The sequence below is a fragment of the Coffea arabica genome, chromosome 11c (assembly GCF_036785885.1).
Source record: "Coffea arabica cultivar ET-39 chromosome 11c, Coffea Arabica ET-39 HiFi, whole genome shotgun sequence".
Classification (NCBI taxonomy): domain Eukaryota; kingdom Viridiplantae; phylum Streptophyta; class Magnoliopsida; order Gentianales; family Rubiaceae; genus Coffea; species Coffea arabica.
This window is the reverse complement of record NC_092330.1, coordinates 43,703,224-43,730,541: the sequence shown is the minus strand read 5'-3', so window position 1 is coordinate 43,730,541 and position 27,318 is coordinate 43,703,224. Positions and strand designations below refer to the sequence as shown.

The following is a 27,318-nucleotide window of genomic DNA, read 5'->3' as shown; positions in this document are numbered from 1 at the left end:
CCTTCATCTTATGTCTACCCCGCCTGCATTTTTCCTTCTAGAGAGAGAGAGTTAATTGTTATCTGCTGAAATCCCAGAAATTGTCTGTCTACATTTGAATGTTTGTGGGACGTAAATATAAATTCTAAAAGATGTGATGCCCATGACACCGGAAAACAATAAGCGCTTAGTTTGTGGTGGTTTTGTACAAGCTTCAAAGGGTTGGGTTGGGACCGTCTCCCCGTGATGTTGAATTGAAATGATCGTAACATTTTTGCTCTGGTTTTCTCTTTGAGATTTAAAGCTTTTTCTGCAATGGTCGGAGCAGAACGATTCAGCCAGGGAGCCCGTGAACCATGGAACAATAATGTACCAAAGCTTTTTCTGCAATCATCGTGAACTTGGAACAAATCCTGAAGCCAAATAGGCCAACGACCATAATCCATAAGAATTTTTCTTTCTTTGAAATTTTTGGGTATATATGGTTAACACATTTTCTACTTGCATCACATTTCAAAAAATACTACAATGCTATTTTTGCTTAAAAACTCTCAAACAGTAGAATCCAAAGTTTCATATTTCTCCAGTAACTTTTTTGGTCCATTTCCAAGTTTTGTAGGTGCTCAACAATTAACCCTCGAACCAATCTACCTCTGTATGTTACAAATTTAGAAGTATATGCATCTCAAAAGAGCAATTTCCCAACTTTGGAGGTTATCTCATCTCCACTCACCTACCCTTTTTTCCACAAAACAGTTGTTTGTTTCAGATTAAACTTCAACATAAGCAAATACACCAACAAATTGTGATTTTCTAATAGAAAACTTTTACATTTTTCAATCACTTCTCATCTCATGTATATCAAAACATTTTTTTCAATCGTCTTTTTATCTCACCTCACCTCACCTCACGTGTATCAATATATTTCTCTGTAAGAACTCCTCCGTATAATTGCATGCATCTACAAACGACAATTTGGCAATACTTGTTGCCATTGGCCTCACAAGATTACAACGTTAAACTTCTACGAAATTCACAAGGAATCCATGCCAAAATTGTGTTCCACCAACTCATTTTTTGTCTCCCGCAACCTCCCCACCTCTTTCCAGGACACAACCCAAATTCCCCCCGCCCCCACCCCCAAAAACAAATCTCGATGACAAATTCAACATATACCTAAAATGTGAATTGTGAATGAAATATCTTATTTCCGTGCTTCAAGCCTCTTCAACTGATGGCAGCAAACAGCATAAAGCCAAAATGCCAGAGGACACAACTAATACAATCGGAGATTTACATAAACTCAATCAGTGATGAGTTTTTCAGATTTAGGCCTATTACTAAAGTTAGACAGTGGTTATAAAATTCCACGAAAACATAATTTAGGTAGATACAAGAAAATCAAATCAATGAATGGGGGGAGTGTTTAACTTACACTCAGCAGATTAAACAAAAAACATAGCAAAAAAAAAATCCTATATAGATATATATATATAATTCTTGCGATTAGAAGGGATGCACGTTCCTTGTCAGACCACCACCATGGACATTAGTGAACAAACCAACAAGCTCCGGCCGGTAAGGGAGATACGAACGCCGGCGGTCGCCTTCTTTGGCTTTACTCCTCATATACACCTCATGAGGCGATAACGCCGCCGTTTTACTCTTCTTCACTTTCTTCACCTTTTTTGCTTCCACTCCAACGCCCCCATTGTTCCCGTCGACTTTCTTCAACAGTACACCCTCGGCCGCCTTCTCTTCCTTCCTCGCGCTCACCGCCGCAGCAGAAGGAGCCGCCGCTGACGGCGTCGGATGGTTCAAGAAGACAAACGCATCTCTCCCATTACTGTTACTCCTATGCACAAAATCCTTAAACCTCCAAATCTTCGAAAACCCCGTTGAGCTACTCTTCTTACAACCCTTCGGCGTCAGCGCCTCCACCACCTTCTTCGACCACTCACAATAGGGTCCCACTGCTTCCTCATCGGCCGTCGAGGACGATGTCGTTGCTTGAAAACCATCATCCTCAGCTTCTACAAACACGTTTTTAACGTTGGGCAAACGATCTTTCAACCTTAAAGTCTCCAAATCCTGCCCGTCACCAACACCACCACCCAACAGAATATCCCGGTTGAACAAGGGGTAGACCGGCCTGATCTGACCGTTATCAAACGCGTCCTCAGCTGAAATAGTTGAGAAATTTACGCCATCAAATGCAAAAGAAAAATCGTCTTCGTCTTCATCATCATCATAATCTTCGTAATCTTCACCGTGGGATTCTATTTCTTGTTCGTTTTCTTTACCATCTTCTTCGTCGAGCTTCAGGTGCTTTTCGAACTCTTGAGTAATGCTCTGCATCTTTGGTTTCTTTCTGTAGCTTCCTAAGATTCTGTAAGAGCGATTCTTGCTGGAATTATGGAGAAGTTTTGGAGGAGGATTCTCTGTTTGTTATACAGCAGTAGTAGATAGAGAAGAGGATAGAGGGATGAGAATAATGAGGGGGAGAGATGAGTGGGTCAGTAAGGGTGGTATAAATGGGGAGGTGGAGGTTGGTAGTTGTGCCTACACACGTAAGTAAAGAAATTTAGGGAGGAAGGTACGAAGTTTGGATTGGTCGGTCTGTTACTTGCAAAGTTTGAAACTTTGAATTGACATTAAATATTGTTTTATAGATATATATATATATATATATATATATGTATGTATATATTTTTGTGTGCTAAAAATAAATTCAATTGAGTGAGATGATTAATGTGTTTTTTTTTTTTTAATTAGGATGAGATTAATTTGGCACGTCATTGACAGTTACAACCATTCTGGAAGCTTAAATTTTTTAAGCTTCGACATTAAAGATGATGCACTTGAGGAAATTTCTTGTTAGATTGGACCATAATTTCTTTTCAAAAAAAGGATAGGACCATGATTTCGCATTTGAAAATTAAAGGGCTTAGACTTATCAACAAAAAAAAAATAAAGAAAATAGAAAATGTAGCGGTTTTGATTTTCTCACACACATCATCCATGACAAAATGTAAAAACATATACTTCTCTAATGTGATTTGAGCTAAATGTCAACTATATGCAAGTTTTTGATATGGAAATGTCGCAACATCCTCATTTGCTCAAAATGTCGTCTCGTCCATCTTAGACTTTTAAGAAATTGCTACGGCTTCTCCCATGATTCAAACAAATGAAAAACGCCTAGTCATAGGGCATTTCGGTACCATTTTCTAGTGTTGAGTTTCGACTTGTTGCATGGTTGGCTTCAATTTTTTCCTTTCTACCGTTATCCATTCTTGTCAAAAACCTCTTATAGAGTCATCCTCTAGTTCAGTTATTTTATTTATTTATCTGTCTGTCTGTGTATGATAAAAAAAAAATCTTTTTGTGTTAGGTGAAGACATGAGTGTGTTTGGATTGTAAGTTATTTGAAATATTTTTACTGTAGCACTTTTTGTGATGTGATGTATGTGAGATAAAAAGGTAATTGGGAAGATAAAAAGGTGTATTGAAAATTGTAATGGTGATGTCAGCAAATATATTTGGCCAAATAATTGGCTGTCCAAACACACTCAATGAGTAAGTGCAAGTTCTTGAGGCATTGTTTGGTTTGAACCTTCTTGGAATTTTCTATTTTTTAGATTTTTTGAAACTATTTTCTTAACTTTTTGCTTGACTTTTTTTTTTTTTTATCTCACGTACAATATGTCTCGAAAAATTGCTATAGTAATTTTTTTTACAAAAATTTTCAAAACTCCGAAAAAAAATTGCTATCCATATGAATTTGAGCCATGGCTTTGAATTCTACTAATCCAATTACATAAAAAAGGACCTATATATAAACATAGAATGTCGTCCACAATAGTCCGCGCTGTTTTTTTTTTCAAAGCCAGTGAAGACTTTTGCATTTGACAAACCTAAATTCGTAGGAAACCTAAAAAATCGGCAACTCTTGAAATTTCTGAGGAGACTTATCAACTACCCAAACCCCCCAACTCATCGATGTTGGATAACTAGTTTAAGCAGGCGAGCTGCTACTAAATCCTAAAGAGGATTCACTCAACCCGGACGGCCAGTTGTCTTTTTTTTTTAAAGCCAGTGAAAACTTTTACATTTGACAGAAACCTCAAAAGTCGGTAATTCTTGAGTCCGCGCTGCTTGAGAAGACTTGACGGGATCAGTTGTAAACCTGGACCGAATAGTATCATACCTGACAACAGCGTATAAACATTAAACAGGCCAACGGCCAAGTCATTTTCCTTTTTCTCTGGCCCTATATAGACTTATCATCAAAGTAGAAAAGAAGATGAAATCAATGAGGGTCCGTCAATTTTGGTGGTGTGTGTTTTGTCTGTTTAGATTCTGGTGAAGAGGGAGCTTGGATGGCAAGCAAAATATAATACTAATAATAATAAAAGGGGAAGAAGAAGAAAGTGAGAGGAAATGACCGGTGGGGCAAAAAGGTTTCCGCGTTCACGTTGTAAATGGCGAAATTACTCGTTAATTTAACATACAAAAACATGTGTGGTAATGTTGCCGTCTTGCAATTTGTCTCGAATTGTGCAGTGGCAGTGCAGCAGCGCAGCATTGTTAAAGAGAGAGAAAAATTCTTTGGCTTTCGTTTTCGATTGATGGTGGATGATTAAGAGTAACGCGGTTCTCCTATTTCAACATTGCTTCATCCCCTCAGCTGCCCACGTGTGAAGCTGAAGCATATTCCAGTCTCCACCACCACCTATTGATTGAGGTCAAAGTCTGACTTTTGAGAGACTAGTCATGTACTAGTAACTTGTGCTGTTGTGTGAGCCTTTAAATATGTGAATTATTTTAAATAATTTTTTACTCGTGTATTATAAACATATTTTTTAATTTATTTTTTTATATTTTAAATTATTTCATATTTTATATATATCATATTAAAAAAATATTATAATAATTATTTCAAAAAATACACTACTCTGTACAAACACACGTGACATGATTGTTTTGTTCAGAACATCAATAGATAGATAACTAGTGTAATTGTACCAGACGCACCAAGGGATACTCTAATTGGTTAAATCATGCTCCCATGTACGAGAATGAAAATCAAAAGTGACGTTTGATTCTTCGAGACTCCAGTTATTAATTACATTGACATAGAGATTGCTTGGTTATTAATTACATGCATGTCCAACAGAATCAAGACTTCCCTCAAAAACAGAGAATCAAGGCTCAAATTGCATACAGCGCTTGGTTATAAAAAACTGCAAGTTCAAGTCAAAAATTTTCTCTCGGCAAGTTCAAGTCAAAATTTTCCCAAGAGGATCACGAGTTGGCCTAATCAATTGAATTAGTCAAATAGAGCACCGAGATTTTGAGAAGATAATTGGCAGGACACGTGAGGCAGCATCCAATCCACCAAAGAGCTACTACTACTATTCTTGTATAGAGAGTATATTTAAGATAAGAAGAAAAAAGTAATTGACTTGGTGGTGGTCAGGTGGCACCACCGAGTCGGAGAATTACCACCGGCCCTACCAGTCAATGGTCAAGATTTGGCCAACAAAATTTGTATGGTCCAGATTTAAATATATGGGATCCACAAAATGTTATTTTAATGTTACTCGCTGTTATTCTAGCGTTACATCGTGTATAAATGATGTTACACCATATACATTTTACACACAAGCTTTCAAAACGATTGCGCTGACAACCGTTCCAGCCTGAGTACCCACCGAGACAATCCACCAGTGCTGACACACTGAAATTTTAAGCAAAAACAAACCAGGGACAATTAATCATAAAGGCATTGTGTATTTATGTTTTCTAAGCGAAAAAAAAAAAAGAGTTTCATATTTTTCTTACACAAAAAAAAAAAAAGAAAGGAAAAAAAATTAGGCTTCCAGCTAGAAGAGCTTTGCCTGTGTTTGGACAGACATTTTCCGTGAAAAATTTGTTACGTCTTTCGTGAATATATTTTTCTATCAATTTTTTATCTCACATAAATCAAATAATTACAGTAATTTTTTTACGAAAAACAAATCCAAAAAAATTGCAATCTAGCGGCTTTGAGTTTTCGTCTTCGCCGGTCAAAACCTCGGCTCGAGCATGCAGTTACAAAGATTGACTTTGACCCATCAAAACACTAAACTTCTACATATGTTTATGAAACTTCTAAAGTTGGGAAACTTGAAACTTCTAAATTCGCTGAAACTGAGGAGTGGACACGGCCGGGTGTGGGGCCATGCACCTGATTTGTTGACGTTCCCCATCCAATGGAATTATTCAAAATTTGACACTGCTAGTAGTCCATGGAATGCTCATTCATTCAGCTGGATAGATTACGAATGTAATATGATAAGTAGAAGGATTAGTGCTTATGCTACTAAGTTAGCCCAAGGTGAGGAATATCTAAATCCTCAACGTCTAAAAACATTCTTGTAATGCTCAATATGGGCATTTGCTCAAGTTTTATAGGTTGTTTTTTATATCAATAATATTTCTAACGTTTTCGTAAAAATATATATACAGATGTGCTTGATAGATATAGGTGTGAAAATGTGTGATTCGAATGAATTATAATCGAGTAATAGATGTAATTGGGTTAACTCATTTATAATGATTAAATAAATGGGTCAATCTATTTATACACGTATGATATATTTAATCACCCCATTTACTACTCATTTGAAATTGTACTTATTCATTTTTTTTTTGCATGTTGTTTGACAAAGGATAACGATATTTTATTGATATTAGTTTGGTAGAAAATTCAAATTTATCTGCTTAACACCCACTAAAACTTAATTTTAAATGTATAATTATTTTAAAATGGATATAAATGGATGAGCCAAATCAACCACTATCCACTAATTACATAGGTTTAATTGGGTATTTATTTACACGCATTAGAAATTCATTGCATATTCAAATCCATTTATTGGTAGATGAGTTTGTACGTATCAACATAATTGGATTATGATGAGTTTGGACGGATAAACATAATTGAAATGTAATTAACGCTTATATCAATAGAGGCGGACTGAAATTTATCCATCAAAATCCTGCAAACAGACAAAAATGCAGAGACAATCAACACCAAACATGAAACAAAAGAAGAGACAACTAGGCGGGGTTGGAGACAACAAGAAGTATTTGCTCGTCAACTTCAATTGCTGAGTGGGTTATCCCGAGGGAGACAGAAACGGAGAAGGCATCTCTCAAGGCCCAAAACTCAGCACCTGAGTTGGAAGTCCAGCCCACATTTCAGCGCAAACATTCCATCCGTAAACAGCGTCAGCTGAACTTGAGTTACCTAATGAGGACCCATCATTATGCCAGCCAGTTATAAATATCCAGCGGTGACCCTCCGATCCAAAGGCATAACTAGTTGATCCAAAGGCATATCCAATAGTCTTTCTTCTTTTGTTCAGCGGTTGTGGCCCTTTTGAAAGAAAATCATGCTACTTGCTCAATTGTGGATCCGTCAATTTATTGTCTTTCCTACCACCTGCCTAATTTGCAGGAAATTTACCTTCCATTTTTCTCTAGTTCTCAATGATATCAACATCATAAGATCAGGCATTTCTCGTGTCATGACTTTCGAGGACTGGACAAGTGTTAAGTAGTTTTTTGTTGCATGAAAAAGTGCGAGAAACTGAAGAAAGTGAGTTATATTCTCCTTTGCAGTGTATGTTTAGATGGCAAGAGAATTGAAAATTTTTTCTTGCATTTTTTCTACGGTAAGTGACCCACAACATTTGCAGCACGTTAAAGTAAAAATGGTTAGCTAGGTAGAAGAATTTGAATAACTGTCATTGATCATCATTAACTTATTGTTTTTGCTCAAATTTATTCTAAGTAGCCAAACAGAAATAGGAACTTTTCATTTTCCTTTTATTTCATTTTCTTGTAGTTTACTTTTCCACACAACTTTCCATCCATTCAAGTATAACCTTTTTTCGATTAAAAAAAAAAGGAAAGATTTTGAATTTACAATCTCGAACCTACGATCCTATCTCTCGTTACGACTCAATCCAACCTTCTTCCCCCTATTCAAACATAACCTTAATGCTAGTTAAGTACATCAAAAACTTCAATTGCATGATCATCTAATAAATTCATCATCGTGAGGGTAATTTTTTGCCAACTGGTGAGGAAAAGAAAAACCATTATTGTTATGGTATTCTTGATAAACGCTTTATTAGATTATTAATACAGTATTAGTAGTGTGTTCACATCCGGTCATGGGTCATCCACTCACTCACTTTTAAGGCAATTTTGCAATTCACGAGAACATATACGTTAATGTAATTTTCTTCGCTGTCATTTTGCGAGCCAAAATATCAGCGCAGTGCTAGTAATCTGCAACGCACGAGAACAGATGCTTAAAAGATTTCTACTGCCCCAGGGCGTATGACGCAGCGACTGAGGGATCCGTCCTGTGTTGCTGGTTTTTTCACTGATCAAAGTTCGATTTGTGTCCGCTGCGTTGCACATCTTGATTCGCCCGAAAAAATTATACGGGGTGTAGGCTTCCCTTCAGTTTGATGTGTCGGCTCGGGTCCAAAGGGCTCGGATCGAGTCATGTTCTGGATTAAAAAAAATTTTTTTTTTCTTCTTAAGTCGTAATCTGCGACAACATAAGCAGGGGAACAGGTGTTTTATTTTAACACGCAGTCCCCTGTCATGTCATGTGGGGAGAGTTGGAGCTGCCATGTCAACTCATATTCTCGCAAGACTTCACCCTGAAGAGAGAATAGGCCGACACGGACTCCCCGCTCCTCGCCCTTTCCTCTCCTTTTCATTTCTCATTGTACTCGTTAATTCCTCATTTACAGTAACAGCCCCAGCTAAAATTATCCTTTGGCAAAATCTCAAGCAATAATATTCCATCTAGCTCATACATACCCAAAATTGAATTCGGAGCAAAATATTCCTCCGGAAATTCAAGAAATCAACCATGTCTAAACCAAGCAAGTCTCTCTACCCAGAAGTGATCGAATCAAACCCAGAATCTACTTCACAACTCTTATCGAACGCAGATCAAAGAAGACCCACTTCGTCTTCCTCCTCATCATCTATCTACCCTTCTATTGATTTGAAAGATCTAGCCCAAAATCTCTTTCCGGACGACGACAACCACGACGTTCAAGTTGAGATTCAGCAGGGTCCGGACAGTCAGAGGAGCATAGCTTTTGAGTCATCCGAGGAAGTAATTGTCAAAATCCCAGGTGCTATACTGCATTTGATTGATAAAGAGCAGAGCGTTGAGCTGGCAAATGGACAACTCTCAATCGTTATGCTCCGGCAGGGTGATAACGTTGTGGCGGTGCTCGCTAGGATCGACGACGAAATTCAGTGGCCCTTGGCTAAAGATGAAGCTGCAGTCAAGCTTGACGAATCCCATTATTTTTTCACTTTACGAGTCCCACCCGAAAGTACTGACGGTGTGGGGAGTGAAGATAATGTTTTGAATTATGGGCTGACAATCGCTGGAAAAGGGCAGGAAGGATTGTTGAGGGAGTTGGATGGGGTATTGGAGAAGTACAGTGCATTTAGAGTGGAGAAGGTGGCGGAGAAAGGGGCGGCTGAAGGCTGGTGGGCGGTGGCGAAAGATGTCTCGCCGGAGGAGATGGAGAGAGATAAGAAGAAGGGTGAGTTGGTGGAGAAGAGCTCTGCTGCGTATTGGACTACGCTGGCTCCAAACGTGGAGGATTACAGTGGAAGTGTTGCGAGGATGATAGCGGCAGGATCAGGGCACCTGGTGAAGGGGATATTGTGGTGTGGAGATGTTACCGTGGATAGGTTGAAGTGGGGAAATGAGTTCGTTAAGAGGAGGCTGGGCGCGGGAACAGAGTCTAAGGTCAGTTCTGAAGCTCTTAGGAGGATGAAAAGGGTCAAGAAGATGACGAAAATGTCCGAGAAATTGGCTACGGGAATACTTTCAGGGGTTGTGAAGGTGTCTGGATTCTTCACGAGTTCAATAGCAAATTCAAAGGCAGGCAAAAAGTTTTTCAGCCTTCTTCCTGGAGAGATTGTGCTGGCATCCTTGGACGGATTTAACAAGTTGTGTGATGCTGTTGAGGTTGCTGGGAAAAATGTGATGTCAACCAGCGCAATTGTAACAACTGACCTTGTTTCTCAGAAATATGGGGAACAAGCAGCGGAGGTGACACATGAAGGACTAGGTGCCGCAGGGCATGCTATTGGGACTGCCTGGGCTGTGTTCAAGATTAGGAAGGCTCTCAACCCCAAGAGTGTAATAAAACCTTCTACTCTTGTGAAAGCTACTGCTGAGGCCAATGCTGCCAAACTTAAGTCTGAACAGAAAAAGTAACAGGAGATGTATGCTCCTACATCTCCTCGAGAATTCTCTGCATGACCAGTGTGTTGCTTGTGTTAGTAGTGTAGGCAGTGGTTTGGTTTTCTAATCCGCTAGGGGATTTTTCTTGATACAAGAGAATGTAAATGCTAGTGACAGTAATTTTCTCTGCTTTGAGGCACTTCTTCACTCCTAATACTTTTCCTGCATCCCTTTGTTTTGCATAGAAATTCATTAACTAGACCAGTTCGCATTGGTTTCAGAAGGAACACGAAGTATAAGCTGCATTCAGTTTGTCACCAATATCGTTTGCAAATTCTGACTTTTTAGCTTTAAACTAATAATCATCCAACCTCTTACTTTCTAGTCTGTTTCAACAACAATATTAGTTAAAAAGGTGTAAGAAGATTGACAAATAATGGCATTGCCAGCATCCTGGTGCACATCACGGAACTGGTTTAATCTTAAACTTAATTCAATGTGTATTTTTCATGCGTTTACAAACCATTCAACACGTGTCTGTAATTCTAAATAGAGAATACTTTTCGCTTAAAGGTTCTTCTCAACATCGAGTTGTTGAGGATTTCCCAGTCCTTCAAGTGTCTATTTCTAGCATGAGCCTGTGAAAGAACTAAAGCAAAAGCAAAAGAACTAAAAATTGTTTAAAAAAAAAAAAGGGATAAGTAGCATGGGTACCTGTTAGATCTGGCCTAAAGGTACATCTTAAACCTGCATTCCTGACTTCATTCTAATGGAGAATTCAGTCCATCCACGGAAGATTAAGTCCTGCAGTTCTTTGGGACTAGAAGGCTAAAAGTACAAGCTTCGGCCTTTACTGGTATTACAAATAAGTTAATGCTTACATACAAGTCTCAGCATTTAACACGCCAGAATAGTTATTATGCTAAATGATCACATACATAGCGCTCTTTGGCTTTGCCAGGCTCTCCTCCAGGATGACTGTCTTGATCAGCCTTTGATTCTTCTTTCTTCAGAGGAACATTTTGGATGGAGATCAAAGTTGCATTGATCGCATAGGTAAGACCATCCATGTCCCATCTCCTGGCAGCCCTCACAAACATATGCAGTACGGCGAGCAAGTATCAGCTCATGCTCAATATGGAGTTCATGCTTCAGTTTCTCAGGCCACCCTTTGCCTGTTCCTCTAATTGCTTTACACGCTCCTCAGTGAACGGGTAGGCATCTGCTCCATGAGCTTGTATAAGCTGCCTGGCTTGCGTACTTACTGTCCTCCCATTAGGTCCAATTGCTACCACAGCTGGAATGCCTTTGATCTTGAACCTACGTTGCAGAAGCGCCTTTCTCTCATCACCAAATGGAAGTGCTAACCACGGCATGCCTGAAAAGAAATCATCGAAGGATGATTGATTATGATCACTCGAGATGAAAATTACTTCAAACGCATCATCCTTAGCTTTGATTTCCTCGTACACCGCAATGAATCGAGGTAGAAAATGACGGCATGGAGGACACCAGTGAGCTGAAAAATAGAGGAGAACGTTCTTCCCAACGAGTTCAGAAACTGGAACCTAATTAAGAAGAAACAAACTTCAAGCAATCAGGACAACGTTGATTTAATCAAAGATCACCTCTAGTTTGATTAAAGAACTTAAAGCCACTACTACCTTTGATCCATCTTTAGAGATGACAAAGTCCTTATCTGCAGAAATAAGAATAGACTCCAACGTCTGTGCTTCAAGTTTTGCCTTTTCTATCTCAGCAAGCTTAGCAAACTTTTCAGGCGTAAAAGGGTAGGCCTCATCACCATGTTCTTCAATTGATTCGACCACATTTGAGTGGAGAGTCTTGCCATCTGGACCGATTACAACTAGTGTGGGAAGGGTTCCAAGTTCAAAGTGCCTCACCAGTTTATCACAGGTCTTGTCCTTAAAAGGCAAGGCCAACCATGTCATGGGTTCATAACAATTTTTGAATTCTTGTTCATCATCGTCTAAAGACACAAGCACAAGTTCAAAAGCTTCTCCTTTCTCTCTAAGCTTCTTATACACTTCTAAGAGTCTATCGGTGAAATGAAGGCATCCTCTGTGAGAACTCACTGAGAAATACAGGCCAACTGTTTTTCCTTCAAGCTCCGATACAGGAATCTAGTAAAACATAAAGGATATGATGATTCGTTAATTATCAATCACTAGCCACCTACCTAAAACCACAACATATAACCCAAAACAGAAACATGAATAATGAAATTCAAGAAAAGAAATCATGTTTCACCTTGTTTCCATCATTTGAAATAAGATAGTCACGCGAATCGTGCGTCAAGATAGACATTAAAGATTGTTCCCTTCTAGCTCTTTCTTCTTCCTCTTTCAAATCATTAATTTTTTCTGGGGTATACGGGTAGCCATCAGCACCATGGTCATAGATGATCCTAACACCCTCTTCAGTAGAAACCCTCCCACTCCCATCAAGGATCACCAGATGCGGAATTCCCCTGACTTTGAACAACTCCTTCAGACTTTGCCTTGTCTCCGACTCAGCAAAAGGAAAAGCAAGCCATGGCATTTTTTTGAAATAAGCATTGAATGATTCCTCGTCTCTATCAGAAGAGACGAAAACAACCTCAAAATCAGCATTACTGGAGAGCTCATTATAGACTTGCACCAAATTTGGGGTGAAACGTAGACAAGGGCCACACCATGAACCTGAGAAATATAATCCGACTGCCTTTCCAATCAAAGACTCGATTTTTACCTACAAAAACCGATCACGATGCTATTTTCAGATGCATTCAGAACAAGCTCTTGAAGATTCAATCTAAAGATTCTATTAAAAGCTGGTACAAGGTACTCAACTCAACGAAATAAAACATAATTAGTGGCTAGAGAAAGGAGAGATAAGAAATGGGCCTTTGCGAAGGAAAAAGTACCTGATCACCATTATTTCGCACAAGAAAATCTCTCTCCGGTGAAGAAAGGAGGGAGGTAATATCATGAGAAACTGTTTCTTCACCCTTGTTCAAAGCCATCTCTAGTCTTAGGTTGATAACTCGATATCTGCAATAGTCTGGATAGGTTTATGCCTAGTGTAACAACATATACATATACATATAATGAGTGTGACATATACATATAATATTCCCAGCCTTAAATTATGCTACATGGTACTGCCAGTAGATGTGAACCGTCCAAAAGCAATCGCTCTTGATTGGCAGAGATGACGTGGAAAAACATATATTTCGAGACTTAGAGAGGAAGGAACACCCCAAGATTATCGCTGGCTTCAGATCAGCACAAAAGTGAAAAGTACAGGAGCACTAACAAGCTGGCCCTCACAGCGGACAAGGGGCAGGCCGGTTGCCCGGCGATCATGATCATTTCTAACTGTGCATAATTTTGATTGCATACGATATAATTTTATTTATATAATATATAATTTTAATATAAAATTTTATGAATTTTACATATATTATAAAAATCGATATACTACTAGTGATTTGAACCGTATTTTTTTTTAGCCAAAATTTGATCGTGAACAGTTCAGGTGATGACCGCTCCTGCCCCTCTTCCCCCTCGCATCTCTCGAATTACAGATGAACACGACGACACACTACCTTTTATTTCTCATCTCATGGGTTGGCAAAACACAGCCCCTTTTTGCTACCCGTTGGTGTCAAGTGATTGCTGATTGATGAGCAATGAACAACGATAATGACCTGCTTTATCTACGATGAGGATATTCTTGTCGATTGGTTAAGATGGAAACCAGAATTTCCCACTGTCTAACACCTTAAACGCTCTCCGGAGCAGCCAAGATTGATTGATTGAGCAATTTGTCCTTACCATTGTTACTATTTCATCTTCTTTTACACTAGATCAAATGTACACTCTATCTTATCTTTCTTCTTAATAGTAAGTGTGTTTGGATAGAGGAATATTTGGAAACTTTTTTTAAAATAACGCTATAACCATTTTTTTTTTTTGTAATGTGATACGTGAAATAAGAGATAATTGAAATATGCATTTAGAATGCAATCAAATAATAATTTTTTACAAATTATTCCAAAATTCTTCCAAAGTTATTTCTACTTTCGTTAACTAAATCATTCAGTAGGCCTTTATATTGGGCTTTAAGAGTTCTAAACCTTCAACAGCTCATCCTCGAATTAGGCCTTCCATAACAGTATAATCTTGGGCCTATTTGGGCAGCCCAATTTGAGCAGAAGTAAAATCATCACCAAGGGTCTGTTTGTTCGGAGGAAAACATTTTCCAGCTGAATTTCTGTTGTTTGGTTGGGTAACTTGGGTTATTGCTTTGGAAAAAATTTTTCCTACCGAGAATATTTTACATTACATGGTGTAAAATGACTTCCCATATAAATAAGCTGAAGTTATTTTCCATGTCTGCCTCGTAAGTAAGTCGTGAGACTATCCATTCAAGCTCCCCCACCAGCCTTAAGATTTAGAACAAAATCCACCACTTATGCAATAGCTTGCTAAAAATTTGCAGTCTCCATCTCCTCCCAAACACAGGAAAAAAACATGGAAAAAGAAATTATTTTCCTCGATGAAATTTTCCATGGAAGACATTTTCCTTTGAAAATGTTTTACATTGAATAATCAAGCAGAGTCTAAATATGCTGAAGTGGGCACAGTTCTGTTCTTGATCACAAATTGATTCTTCAACAGCGCATCGGGATAATTGTTAAGCTACCTAGGCTAACACTACTCATTTTTACTTACCAGACATGATTCTGTTGAATACGTAAAAGATAATTGCGCACCAAGCGCGTACTACGCAGCAGGATTTAGGACCGCAACGGATCCTCTGTACCACAATCCTGTCTCACACCCTATCCCACCCCTCATAAACTTGCCAAGTGTCCTTTTATTAACCCAATCCTGAAACAACCCAACTCGAATCATGTTTAATTATTTAACCGATTAATCGGGTTGAGAAACTTAATCACACAAAACCAAAATCCATTAAACTAAAAACCCAAAAAACAAAATTAAAGATTAAACAAGGCACACAAAAAAAACCCCCCACAAGGCCACGATTCTGGTTTCCCATCAGATTTCACTCCTCCTCAAAAGCTTCCGTCAGATATCACTCACAATTCAAATGCCTGGTGGCATGATTTCGGCTGATGATCATATGCTATGTCCTTCGTCACGAAGTCGAAGGAAATCTGATGGTGGAATCGTGCGCCGTGTGAAAGCACAAAAATCGCCGTTCTTAACCGAGACTCAGGTTGTGCTCCATCTCGGAACCTTGTGGGGTTAGGAGTAAAGCATCCCAAGGTTAGCGCATCTCTAATAGCGTGGAGAAACATTGGGAACCCCAATTTCGTGGTCATTCTCCGGAGCCCTTTCTTCAGGTTATGAGTGATCAATGGGCAATTGGACGAAGCTCCCTACCTGTTCGATCAAATGCCTAGGCGTCATGAATCATTTTTTCATAGGTTTTTCTTGCCTTTGTTTTCCCGCAGTTTTCTTTGCCCATTATTCTGTCATTCGGATTTATTGTGACTCCTTTCTGAAATCTGTTCTCAAATTATAGCTGTCATAGCCTTTAACTCTGATGGTTGGTTGATATTCACTTATATAACGATGTGCAGCAGATTAGTGAATTGAGTTGAATGATGAAGTTGATGATGTGGTCTACTTAGCTGATCTCTGTGTTGTTTCTATAATTCTTACATGTAGTTAAGTGCGATCTGCTATGCCAAAGAGGTTTTAGAGGAAAACGGGACATGATTGTTTTGGTGAGGACATGCTTTAGCCAAGGGAAACTGATATACCAGCTTTGTTTCTGGTCTTTGTTGTACTTCCCCTGGTCACATATATCGTGAGGGGAAAATGGAGCGAGTCAACGAAAAAAAAAGAGAGAGTTAGTTTGCTTACTCAACAGGCAGCTGAAGAAAGTTAAGGTCTGAATTATAGCAGCAATTCTATTATCATTTAAACAGATAGAGCAAAAATATTAAATAGGAGTAATGCATCTGTTTGAAACATTTCAGCAAAGATTTTGTTTGCCAGTTCTTAAGCTGCTTGATTGATGAATCTAAATGGTGTATTCTTGGCCTAGTCATTCATGAAAGTTTATGGATAAATTTTTTTCTTTTATTTTACAGATGCTATTTCGGTATGAAGATTTTGTGAAGTCCTTTCACTATGAAGTTTTCAACATGTCTCCAAGAGGTCTTATAAATTGTGGAAACAGGTATTTCTTCAAAATTTTTCCTGCTTTTCTTGTGCTTTTACATATCAATAGCTCTAGAAAAATTTTATATATATAGGAAATGTACAGATTCTTAATGCAATAATGTACTGAAACAAATTTCATAGGATTTTTTTATTATTTGTCAAGTATATTCAAGATTTCTTTCATTTTACTGTGCAGTTGTTATGCCAATGCTGTATTGCAGTGTCTGACCTGCACAAAGCCTCTCCTTCTGTTTCTGCTTCAGAGATTGCATTCTAGAGCTTGTTACGATTGGTTTGATTTACAATGTCTTGCTTTTGCATTCTAGAGACTTCCGAAGTAAATTCTGCTTCAGAGATTGCATTCTAGGGGTTCATGTTATTTCGATCCACTACTATTACTGAATAAGGGGTTGGCATGCTTCCCTTCAATGTTCGCGTGTTTAAAGCATAATTGTTGCAGTATCTTTGAGAGAGACTAGAGCTATGCAGACTCAAGTTAATTGTGTGTGAGATCGTTAGCCTTTTGCTTTGATTGTAAGATGATAAGTGAAATCCCAAATATCTGGGAAGGTGTTGTGGATATTCCCCTTGTCTGATTAAGTGCAGCTAAGATGTTATTTCATGTCAAAGTTGAAAATTATTGGCTTTGGTCTCCATGGATTGCTTTTGTGGCTTTAAAACATAACGTTGTGGTTTGATTCCGCAATTCTAGTTCATTATGTCCTGCACGTCAATATAAATTTTGTATAGCAATTTTTTCATTCTAGTTCATTTTCTCTACGACTTTTAGCATTATTTGAATTTTGGCAGCATAATCATCAATTTCATTGTGCTCAAACCTCAGAAAGAGGAAAACAAAAAATGGAATGTGTATAAAAATCTATGATCCCTCTTCTACAAGGGAACAGAAAGAAAAGAGTGGATAGATTCCGAGGTGTATAAATGTATAACTTCACACCATCCAAGATTTTTGCCCTGATCATTCATGTTTAGCAACTTGTTGATCACTATCATCATTATTTCCTAGTTCTTGTGCCTACAAAAAACAAATGCTAAGTTAACAAATGTATTGAATTATAAGTGTAACTTATCAAATTAATATATGCAGAAAACTCTTCACAGTGCATACAGTGCATTATTCCTGATCCCATATACATATACCAACCCTAAATACATCAAATTTGGATGATCTGATTATGAACCCAAGATTTTCTCGTCCACCAACTTGTTTCGACATCAGTTCAATCGATTGTTTTGGTGTAATTCCGCAACTTCGGGCCATATCTATTTCAGTTTCGTGTGCCATTGTCAAATGTCTATGAGATCTGAATAAATGAGTTTTGCTTGGAGTTGATAGCTCATGATTATGTTCAGCAACAAATTGCACAACACGGTATTTTCCACCTTTTCTACAGCTAATTTTCATCCTTGCACTGCAATCACATCTTGTTTCTGGACGAGGACACTTAACAATCATATTGCGTTTGTCTTTTGGCTTTTTTCCTTCACGGGAGCAGCAAAAAACCCTGTCCAACATCAAATCACTATTTTTGTCTTTATGTCCCTTACTCAATCGAGTTCCAAAACCAGATGCTTTAGCATATTTTTGGTAAAAATTTTTGGCTGCTACTTCAGTATCGAATTCCATGTCAAGTTTCGGGACCAAGTCATCAGGTATAGCCAAAGGAAGAAAAATTTGATTTCCTTGATTGCCATCAGTAATACAAAGAGGTAAGACATTATCATTTATCTCCTGTAAGTCAACATCTTCAAAGTCCAATTTACGACATGATTGGACTTCATGAGTTGGCAAATCATTCTCCATATTCCCCCAAAACCCAACAAATTACCTGTATCAAATTACTGAATACAAATACATAATTTATTACCCTTTTTGGTGAAAAGCAACATGGTAGGGAAAATCATGCACCTATTAAACCACAGAAAAGAATGACTCAGCAAATAGCACAGAGAAAAATATGTGAAAAATGAGTATGCATTCAAGCTATTCATACACAAGAGAAGAGGCCCAAAACTAATGCATCAAAGTATTCACAAAGAAATGGCACAATTTGCAAAGTCACCAGGAGAAATATCACACACACAACAGAATTTCACTAGAATAAAATAACCCATGCAAAAGTACTCGACCCATGAATGAAAAGTAGATATCCTCATAGGGAATGATCAAACAAAGAGCAGATAACTTACTGTATAAACACCCAAACTAGAATATTAAAAAATAAATAATAAACAGAAAAAATGAAACCGTCTTTGAGTATAATGTGTAAACAAAGAAGAAGCCAAAAGTCTCACAAACAACCATAAGAAACAAGAAGTTCATATTAGAACTCTGAGGTCTAGGGAGTCAATATCAAACCCAGCGTGTTGCTTTTCCCTACCATGTTGCTTTTCATACCACTTCGGTGATTCTATATTTACTATTCATCTAATAATTATTAAAGTAATGTTACTATTCGTATAAATTCATACAACTTTGTGTAAAACTTGAGCTTGTGATTTATACAACTAGATTTGCGTAAAAATCATAATCTCACTGAAATTATACGAGTTTACACCAAATGTTGTTGGATCTGCACAACTGGTTTAAATCGGCAGGCTCCAAATCCATGGTAAATGGGTGTCTTATGTTTCACAATTTACATCATTCAAATAAAAAAAATCATTGAATATCCGCTATCTGCTTCCCAATGCCGTTCATCCCCTGTATTGCAAAAACAATTATCACCCTCGTTAATCTTGTATTATCAAAACCTACATGGAATTCCACCTGACTCTTGCCTATGGGGAAAAAGTCAAGGATCAGCATCATGAATGATATTTATAAGGATATGCACAAGGCCCGTATGGTAACCAATGTCCCAAAAAAAAAAAAAAGGCTCAATGTCCAACAAATGGTTGTAAGGTAGTAGGATTGGGCAGGACTTAAAAGTGTTAAATTAATAACTACTGGTGTAAATATCTGCAAATTGGTTTTAATGCCTTTAACACTTGGGTGTAAAAACAGCATCAGCTAATTTGAGTGTCCAAGAATTGCTTGTAAACCAACCAAAGTAATAGTGGTTTACAACTTGTAATAATAGTAATCAACAGTGTAAATCTCCTCCAATTGGTTGTAAGCCAAAGACATCAATATTGAATTAAGAGCTGATTCTATATTTACTATTCTTCTTATTAACCAAACTCTTCATTGTTTTTGTAATAGTTAAAAGCCTGGATAGAGATTTTCTCCTTTCAAAGACACATCAACAGGTACAATACAAACACAAAAAGCGTAAAAATTTGTGAACAAAAACATCTTAAGCAAATAGATCTTCAATCAACAGAGACCCAAAAAAATAAATCCTGAAACTTAACGAAAATCATCAAAGAGTAAGTATTTGAAGGAACCCAGCAATCCCTTTGCATAAATTCTTTAAGTTCAGAGGCTTCAGGTTGACTTCAGAGACTTGTGCTGATGTTTACATGAATAACGCAATTCATTGCATATGAAGCGGCACATAAATAACGCAATTCGTTGCATATGAAGAGTACTTATTTGAAGGAAAATTCACCTACGTACCTTGCTCCGTTGAAGACTAGCTTTAGTTTAGGAGAAAAGGCTTTAGTTTAGGAAAATTCACCTACGTCCCTTGCTCCGTGAATATTTCGTCAAAGCTGAATGGTGAAGATGATGAACTCGGACAGCCCTGCTGCGTTGCGATGAAGGTTTTGAGAAGGATACCAATCTGATGGGAAACCAGAATCGTGGCCTGCTGCGTTGAATTGCACTTTGTTGTCCTGCCCGAATTTTGTGATGAAGCTTTTGAGGAGGAGTGAAATCTGATGGGAAACCAGAATCGTGGCCTTGTGGGGGGTTTTTTTTTTGTGCCTTGTTTAATCTTTAATTTTGTTTTTTGGGTTTTTAGTTTAATGGATTTTGGTTTTGTGTGATTAAGTTTCTCAACCCGATTAATCGGTTAAATAATTAAACATGGTTTGAGTTGGGTTGTTTCAGGATTGGGTTAATAAAAGGACACTTGGCAAGTTTATGAGGGGTGAGACAGGGTTGTGGTACAGAATATCCGTTGCGATTTAGGACCCAATTACGAATTTCGCCAAGACATCTGCGCCTATAATCATCGGTTGGGACAAAATTCGATGCAATTATTCAAAAACAATTTACTATACACATGTCAAGTCTTAACATGCAGTCAAAATCGACGACAGAAAATTTTTACATGCTGTCAATTCTTAATTGAAATGAATCCCTGTAAAAGAACAAAAAAGAAGAACACAACCATTATTCCGAGATTGACTTCAATTATATCAGAGAAGCTCGCGTATGGAGATGATATCATACCAAGTTAACGCTTAGCATTCCACAGAAGAAATGCTACAAAAAAGCAAGCAACTTTAAGCTATGTATAGATATAAGAGATCTATTACATTGCCACCACTGCCAACAATACTAGAAATTACAACCATTATTGTTTAAAACTTATTTCTTCCGATGGTGGAAGAAGGAAATAGATGTTAATAGAAATACAACCCTCGTTTGATGTATATATATAAACACACCTGGACTATAAACATCAGATAGAAACTGCAAGATTTCTGCTGATACTTGTTAGGTATCCGCAAAAAAATAGGCAGAATCTTTGTAGCTATCAGCCTCTCAAGCTTTGTAGCACACATCTCCATCGCAAATCCATCCTTCTTTCTGGTCTTTATTTGAAACTTCTGTTTCTGCCTCGTCTGTGATCTCCATCATGTCTTCTTCCAGAGCACACTTTGGGTGGAGATCATAGTCACACTCTCCGCAGTAGAATGACCAGACCTGTCCCCCCTCATCACATCCATCACACACGAAAGATTGACGCTTAGTAAGAACAAGCTCATGCTCATCGTGTAATGTGTGCTTCACCTTCTCAGGCCACCCCTTTGCCATCTCATCATACTCCTCCTCGATCTCCTTCAGTCGCTCCTCCGTGAAGGGATAGGCATTAGCACCATGATATGTTATAAGATCTCTGGCTTCGGTTGTGACAGTCTTTCCGGTAGGCCCAATGGCAACTAACATAGGTATGCCGAGCACCTTAAATACTCGACTTAGAGATTCCTTCCTTCCATCACCAAAGGGAAGTGCCAGCCAAGGCATCTTGGAAAAGAACTCATCAAACGAGTTTTGATCCCTGTCGCTTGAGATGAAGACGACTTCAAATGCACCGTTCTTAGCTTTGATCCCGTGATATGCTTCAATAAGCTTCGGCAGAAAAGCACGACAAGGAGGGCACCAGTGAGCGGAGAAGTAAAGGAGTATAGTCTTTCCAACAAGATCAGACACTGGAACCTGCAAAGTGGAACTAAGCTTAGTTATACGCTAACAGAAAAATGAAATTACTGATGAACTGCAGCAAGTTCACAAAGATGTTGCTAACATAACCATCAACTGTAGCTGCAAATACTAAGAGTAGGCTTAAACCAGGTATGCATTCATTCCACTGGAGATGCACAAAGAGTTGTAAATAAGATAACGTCCAGTGAAACATTCTTACCGATCTAAGCAACAATGAAAAAAGTCTTCCAAATGCCATACCTTTACCCCATCTTTTCCTATCACGAAATTGTGATCTCCAGAAACCAGAATGGACTCAAGCGTTTGTGCTTCTCTCTTTGCCTTTTCTATTTCCTCAAGCTCCGCAAACTTCTCAGGTGTGAAAGGATAAGCTTGGACGCCATGTTCTTCGATTGCTTCAGCAACATTAGAATGTAGAGTTTTTCCATCTGGCCCAATGATGACCACAGTAGGCAGTGTAAACAGCTCAAAATACCGTACTAACTTCTCACAACCCTTGTCCTTGACAGGCAGCGAAAGCCAAGGCATGTTTTTAAACCATAACTTATATGATTCTTCATCATCATCAAGGGGTATCATCACAATCTCAAAATTCTCTCCCTTTGCCTTCAACTTCTCATAAAGTTCAAGTAGTTTAGAAGTAAAAGCATTGCGACCACCGAATGTCGATAAGAAGAAGTACAGGCCAACAGTCTTCCCTTCTAATTCAGCAACGGAGACCTATCAAAGCACAAATCAGTACGAGGCTCATACGAAGTAAAGTTGCAAGTACTGGGACGCAGATGTTTTCAAAGCTGAATATTACTATTACCTTCTTCCCATCACTAGCAACCACATAGTCACGTGATCTTGAGACTAAGATAGTCTTCAAGGTCTGATTCCTCCTCGCCACCTCTTCCTGTTCTTTAATTTCTTTAATCCATTCAGGGCTAAATGGATATCCTTCTGCTCCACACCCTTGGACGACCTCAACTCCATCATCAGTTGAGACCTTCCCATTTTCACCAATAATCACAAGATGTGGAATTCCCCTGACACTGAATAATTCATCCAAGCGATCACGTGTCTCAGAGTCCGAGAAGGGAATGGCTAGCCAGGGCATCTTAGAGAAATAGGCAGCAAAAGACTCATCGTCTTCATCAGCAGAGACGAATACAATCTCAAAGTCATCCTTTGGAAGGAGTTCATTGTAAACCTCTACCAGCTTCGGGGTGAAACGTCGACACGGGCCACACCATGATGCTGAGAAGTATAACCCGACCTTTTTCCCCTTTAAACTCTCTACCTTAACCTGCAAAGCTAAGGATCATGATGAGAAAACTGCCAAGATGATAACACATCCAACAGAAAACAGTATTTCACAGACAAAAACAGTAACTAAATTTTAGCACTCTTAAAAGATGAACCTTTTCACCACTTTTTTTTCCTCCAGTCTTTTCACTAATTCAAGAATAGGTAGACTAAAAGAGTAGATAACCTCTAATCAGCTGGTTTATCAAACACCATAAACAAAGTTAAGAATATCCAGGCTTCTTTTGGGAACTCGACGACAAACTGTACACAATGAAAATTTTATAGAAACAATAAGCAGTTTTCCCCCCCTACTAACAAAACTTATACAAAGTCTTTTACGATGCAAGAATTAAGGGTAACCCAGAATTCCACGGATTCCATTAGGCAATTATCTTGCCTTAGCAATCTCAAATCTTTTTTCTAATTTTTTTGGGGTGATCCGACATGTAATTCTACCAAACTTGTCTGCATGCTAAATAGTCCAAAAGCCGAAAAGGAGTCCATAATTATGCACCTGTTGGCCGTTGTTGCGAATAAGAAAGTCTCGATCTGAAGAGCTAAGCATGGTGTTCAGATCATGCACTCGTCCATTTGCTCCCTCTGCCATTGAAGTTAAGCTAATTTAGCAGCAAGCAGCCCAGCTAATTAGTGCGCTGAGCTCACTCTTTAATTTGAACAAATATGCAAACCGAGATGCCGAGAGTGAGCGATTCTTAGCAGTAACGGAATAATTTTTTAAGCAGAGAAAAAAGATGGGAATACAAGAATGGGGTGCCGACTACCAATATGCAATCAACCTTTATTCTCTTTTGTGACTCCTCTCCGTCCATTTATGTTTCATGAATTTTGACGTTTCCCCGCCTGTAGGGCACTTGGCCCGGTAGGATGCTTTTCTTCCTTTTGTTTTGTTTTGTTTTGTTTTCCACGTACTAATTTCTTTGTTCCTTTGATTTTCGATTTTCTTGCCTGTTAAGAAAGCTGATTCCCAGCCCATTAATATTTATCTCTCATCTAAAAGGCCACTGTGATCACAGTTTTGAGCAATTTGTCCATAAATTACTACTATTACATCTTTATAAGCTGGATAACATTTAATATAGGGTTATTATCACTTTATCCCCTTAAATTATATCACTACTATCAATTTACCCTCTAACGTTAGCTTTTAGTCACTTCACCCCATAAGTAATTCAACTCAACATGTTAAGAAATTTTAGACAAAAATACTCTTTTATTCAATAGCATTATTACATTGTTATTATTACTTTGTTCCTTTAAATTATAGTGATATAATCGATTTAATTCCTAACATTATTTTCTTGGCATTTTACTTCATCGTTAATCTAACTAGTATGGTTAAAAGTTTTTAAATATATTTACCCTTATATATATAAGTAAAAATAAAAAATTTAGAATGATTATTTTTCTTCTTTTTTTTTTCACTTTAAGAGATCCAAAAATATAAAAATAAAAGGGTTTTCTCAAAATTTTTTTTCACACTTATTAATACTAGGAAAAGAAAAAGAGATAGGAAAGAAGGAAACAGAAAATTAGATTTTTCAAAGAAAAAAAATTAAAAAAATCTAACATTATCGTATTAATTTAAGATTGTTGGGATTAGAATTGAAATCTGGTGGTAAACAGTAAAGTGAAATAATTTTTAAATAATAAAAGTATGTAATTCTTTCTTATTTGTATTATCTAAAAAAAGAATTGAGCTCTCTCTCTCTCTCTCTCTCTCTCTCTCTCTCTCTCTCTCTCTCTCTCTCTCTCTCTCCCCATCTTTCTATTTTTTTAATATTAATAAGATTGTCAATAAGAAAGAAATTAATACTTTGACTTTTTTTCTTAGTACTAAAGAGGAGAAGAGCTACTCTAAATTTTTTATTATACAAAGAGGATGACACTTTCTTCTAAAGTTTTTTAACTTGTTAAGTTGGTTTAATAGTGGGATAAATTGCCTAAAAAATAACTTTATAGGGTAAATTGATAATAAAACTATAATTTATGGGGGTAAAATGATAATAACTTTAAGGGCTAAACTTGTCTTTTTACTTTAATTAATAAACTCCATTAAATTTGACTGTTAGTCTTGGGATAAAGTGACTAAAAGATAATATTAATGAGAAAATTGATAGTGACACCGAACGTTAGGGAGGTAAAGTGATAATAACCCTTTAATATAAACAAATTTATTCCGAAGTTCATCAACTAAGTTGTTAATTAGGCGTTAATTTTGGGCTCTAAAAGTTCTAAACCGGAGATTGAGATTGTCCCCCGTATTTGTTCCGCATCTCATCCAGGCTCAAACTACTAAGGCGCGAATTGGGCCCTTCTGCTAACATGATCCTGGACTCTCAATTTGGGTAGGGCCAATCTGAGCAGAAGTAAAAATCTTCACAAAGATAAGCAGAATTTGGCACTGATCTTCATCTGGCATCGATTCTTCAACGCGCGCTTCGTGGTGATTCTTACGCAACCTAACACCCATCGCCGGAGTCTTGAATGAGTAAAAAACATCTTTGCACCAACGGAAACGGAATATATACAAAGCAGCAAGATTCAGGACATAATTATGAATTTTCCTAAGACGATACTTCTGTATCTATAATCATCAGTTGGAACAAATTCGATGCAATCCATCAATTTATACACTTGTAGAGAACATCAGAATATGCCTTGCTTTCAAGTACTATGAACCATGCAAATAAACTACAGACCAGCAAATAGCAATAGAGTAGAAGACAGCACAGTACTTAAAACTAATAAAATGAAAGGTCGTAGGCCTTGACACCATTTACTCGAAAGATCCCAAAATGCCTTTCAAACTCCTCCCCTCCCTTCTGATCCTCATCAAACAGGTCGAACAGGAAAACCTCAACACCGACTCCCGGCCTTTTAGGCGTCCCAATATTGTTCAAACCCCTTCTCGCAACATTACCATTATAGGCCAATGCATTCTCGATATTCGCAGCAGCTCCCCCTGCTGTTGGCCACCCTGTCTCTGTCACCACTATTGGGATGCCTTGAAATCCTTCCCTCTCCATGGCATACGCGAAAGCATCGATCGTTGCATCAAACATATTGTCATATGCCAACTTCTGATCCGCATGAACAGCGGAGGACCTGAAGAGAGCGTAGTCTAGTGAAACGGACTGCATATTGTTTATGTAGCTGAAAAACGGATACACATTGACCATCAGGGGCGATCCTGTGTCGCGCAGAAATTGCAAGAGTGGAGTTAGGACTGAGAGGAGGTTCGGATCAAAAGCTCCGGCTGATGGTGGATAGGAGTTGGATAGTACTGTTGCAGCATGAGCTGAAGAGAGTTTGATTGTATCCGCGAGGCCTAATGCTTGAAGAGCTTGGTGTAGCTTACGGATTGCAGGAACAAGAAATGGTGAGTAAAATGGATCTTTTAGGAGTACTTCATTGCCTACGGCTAGGTATCGAACCTGGCTTGGAGAAACATATGCAAAAATGTTTGATTGGAGCCAATCCAATGCGGTGGAAACCATCCCATTAGCGAGTGTGGGCAGGACTTCGTTCGGGACACCAATCATGAGCTGAATTTCTGTCCCTGAGAATGGCTTCAGTGCTTCTGCATCAGCATTGAATAAACGAACTCTTGAAATGCCATTGGATCTGAGGAGATCTACAACATCCGAGGGAGGTGGGAGATTGATCGCGACGCGACCATAGCAAACCCCCACCGGTGCCCCAACTGCAAGAATTAATGATGAAAAGAAAGCCAAATTGTTACTGATATTGAGGACAAAAATCGACTCAAAAACTATAGCAATTATTGATGTCCAAATTCCAACTTAGCGGAAGAGTTCCATCCAAACCTGGTGAATCTGGAAGCAAAATGAGTAGAGAACTAACAAACACCAGAATGACATGAATTTTCGTTCTTGCCATGACCATGCTTGGATATTGGAAAGATGCTAGAGCACCTTAGATTAAATATAGGTGTCGGAAGAGCTGCGAACAATGTTTCGATGCAAGTAAAAAGTTGGTTTCGGACCGTTGGTTTAACTTTTTTTCTTTTTGGAACGTTTAAGTATGATTTTGGTTCGAAGCAGTTTAGTTTGAGTTTGTTGCGATTTACTTTACCCAAGAAAAAGATAGCAAGAGGGGACTAACAAATAAAACTCTTGATGCATTTGTAGGGAATTTCATCCATGAACAAA

The 27,318-nt window shown here is 38.1% G+C and overlaps 3 protein-coding genes and 1 pseudogene across 4 annotated transcripts; 1 reads left to right on the top strand and 3 right to left on the bottom strand.

Annotated features, from left to right (window-relative positions):
• Positions 1-1,485: 1,485 nt before the first annotated feature.
• On the bottom strand, positions 1,486-2,337 carry LOC113716269 (uncharacterized). Its single transcript, XM_027240558.1, has one exon. The coding sequence runs from the start codon at positions 2,335-2,337 to the stop codon at positions 1,486-1,488; it is 852 nt and encodes a 283-aa protein (XP_027096359.1).
• Positions 2,338-8,626: 6,289 nt separating this feature from the next.
• Positions 8,627-10,474, top strand: LOC113716753 (protein EARLY-RESPONSIVE TO DEHYDRATION 7, chloroplastic-like). The gene has a single exon (XM_027241174.2). The coding sequence runs from the start codon at positions 8,924-8,926 to the stop codon at positions 10,298-10,300; it is 1,377 nt and encodes a 458-aa protein (XP_027096975.1). The 5' UTR covers positions 8,627-8,923; the 3' UTR covers positions 10,301-10,474.
• Positions 10,475-11,096: 622 nt separating this feature from the next.
• Positions 11,097-23,950, bottom strand: LOC113716268 (uncharacterized; annotated as a pseudogene). Its single transcript, XR_011822820.1, has 8 exons — positions 23,640-23,950; positions 22,644-23,123; positions 22,073-22,552; positions 21,153-21,826; positions 13,194-13,338; positions 12,539-13,018; positions 11,932-12,411; positions 11,097-11,835 (listed from the first exon to the last, which is right to left on the bottom strand). The product of XR_011822820.1 is annotated as an uncharacterized protein (transcript).
• A 1,721-nt stretch (positions 23,951-25,671) lies between these two features.
• LOC113716306 (glucan endo-1,3-beta-glucosidase-like) lies at positions 25,672-27,154 on the bottom strand. Its single transcript, XM_027240586.2, has 2 exons — positions 26,974-27,154; positions 25,672-26,849 (listed from the first exon to the last, which is right to left on the bottom strand). Exons 1-2 carry the CDS (start codon positions 27,050-27,052, stop codon positions 25,888-25,890), a joined length of 1,041 nt encoding a protein of 346 aa, XP_027096387.1. The 5' UTR covers positions 27,053-27,154; the 3' UTR covers positions 25,672-25,887.
• Positions 27,155-27,318: the final 164 nt, after the last annotated feature.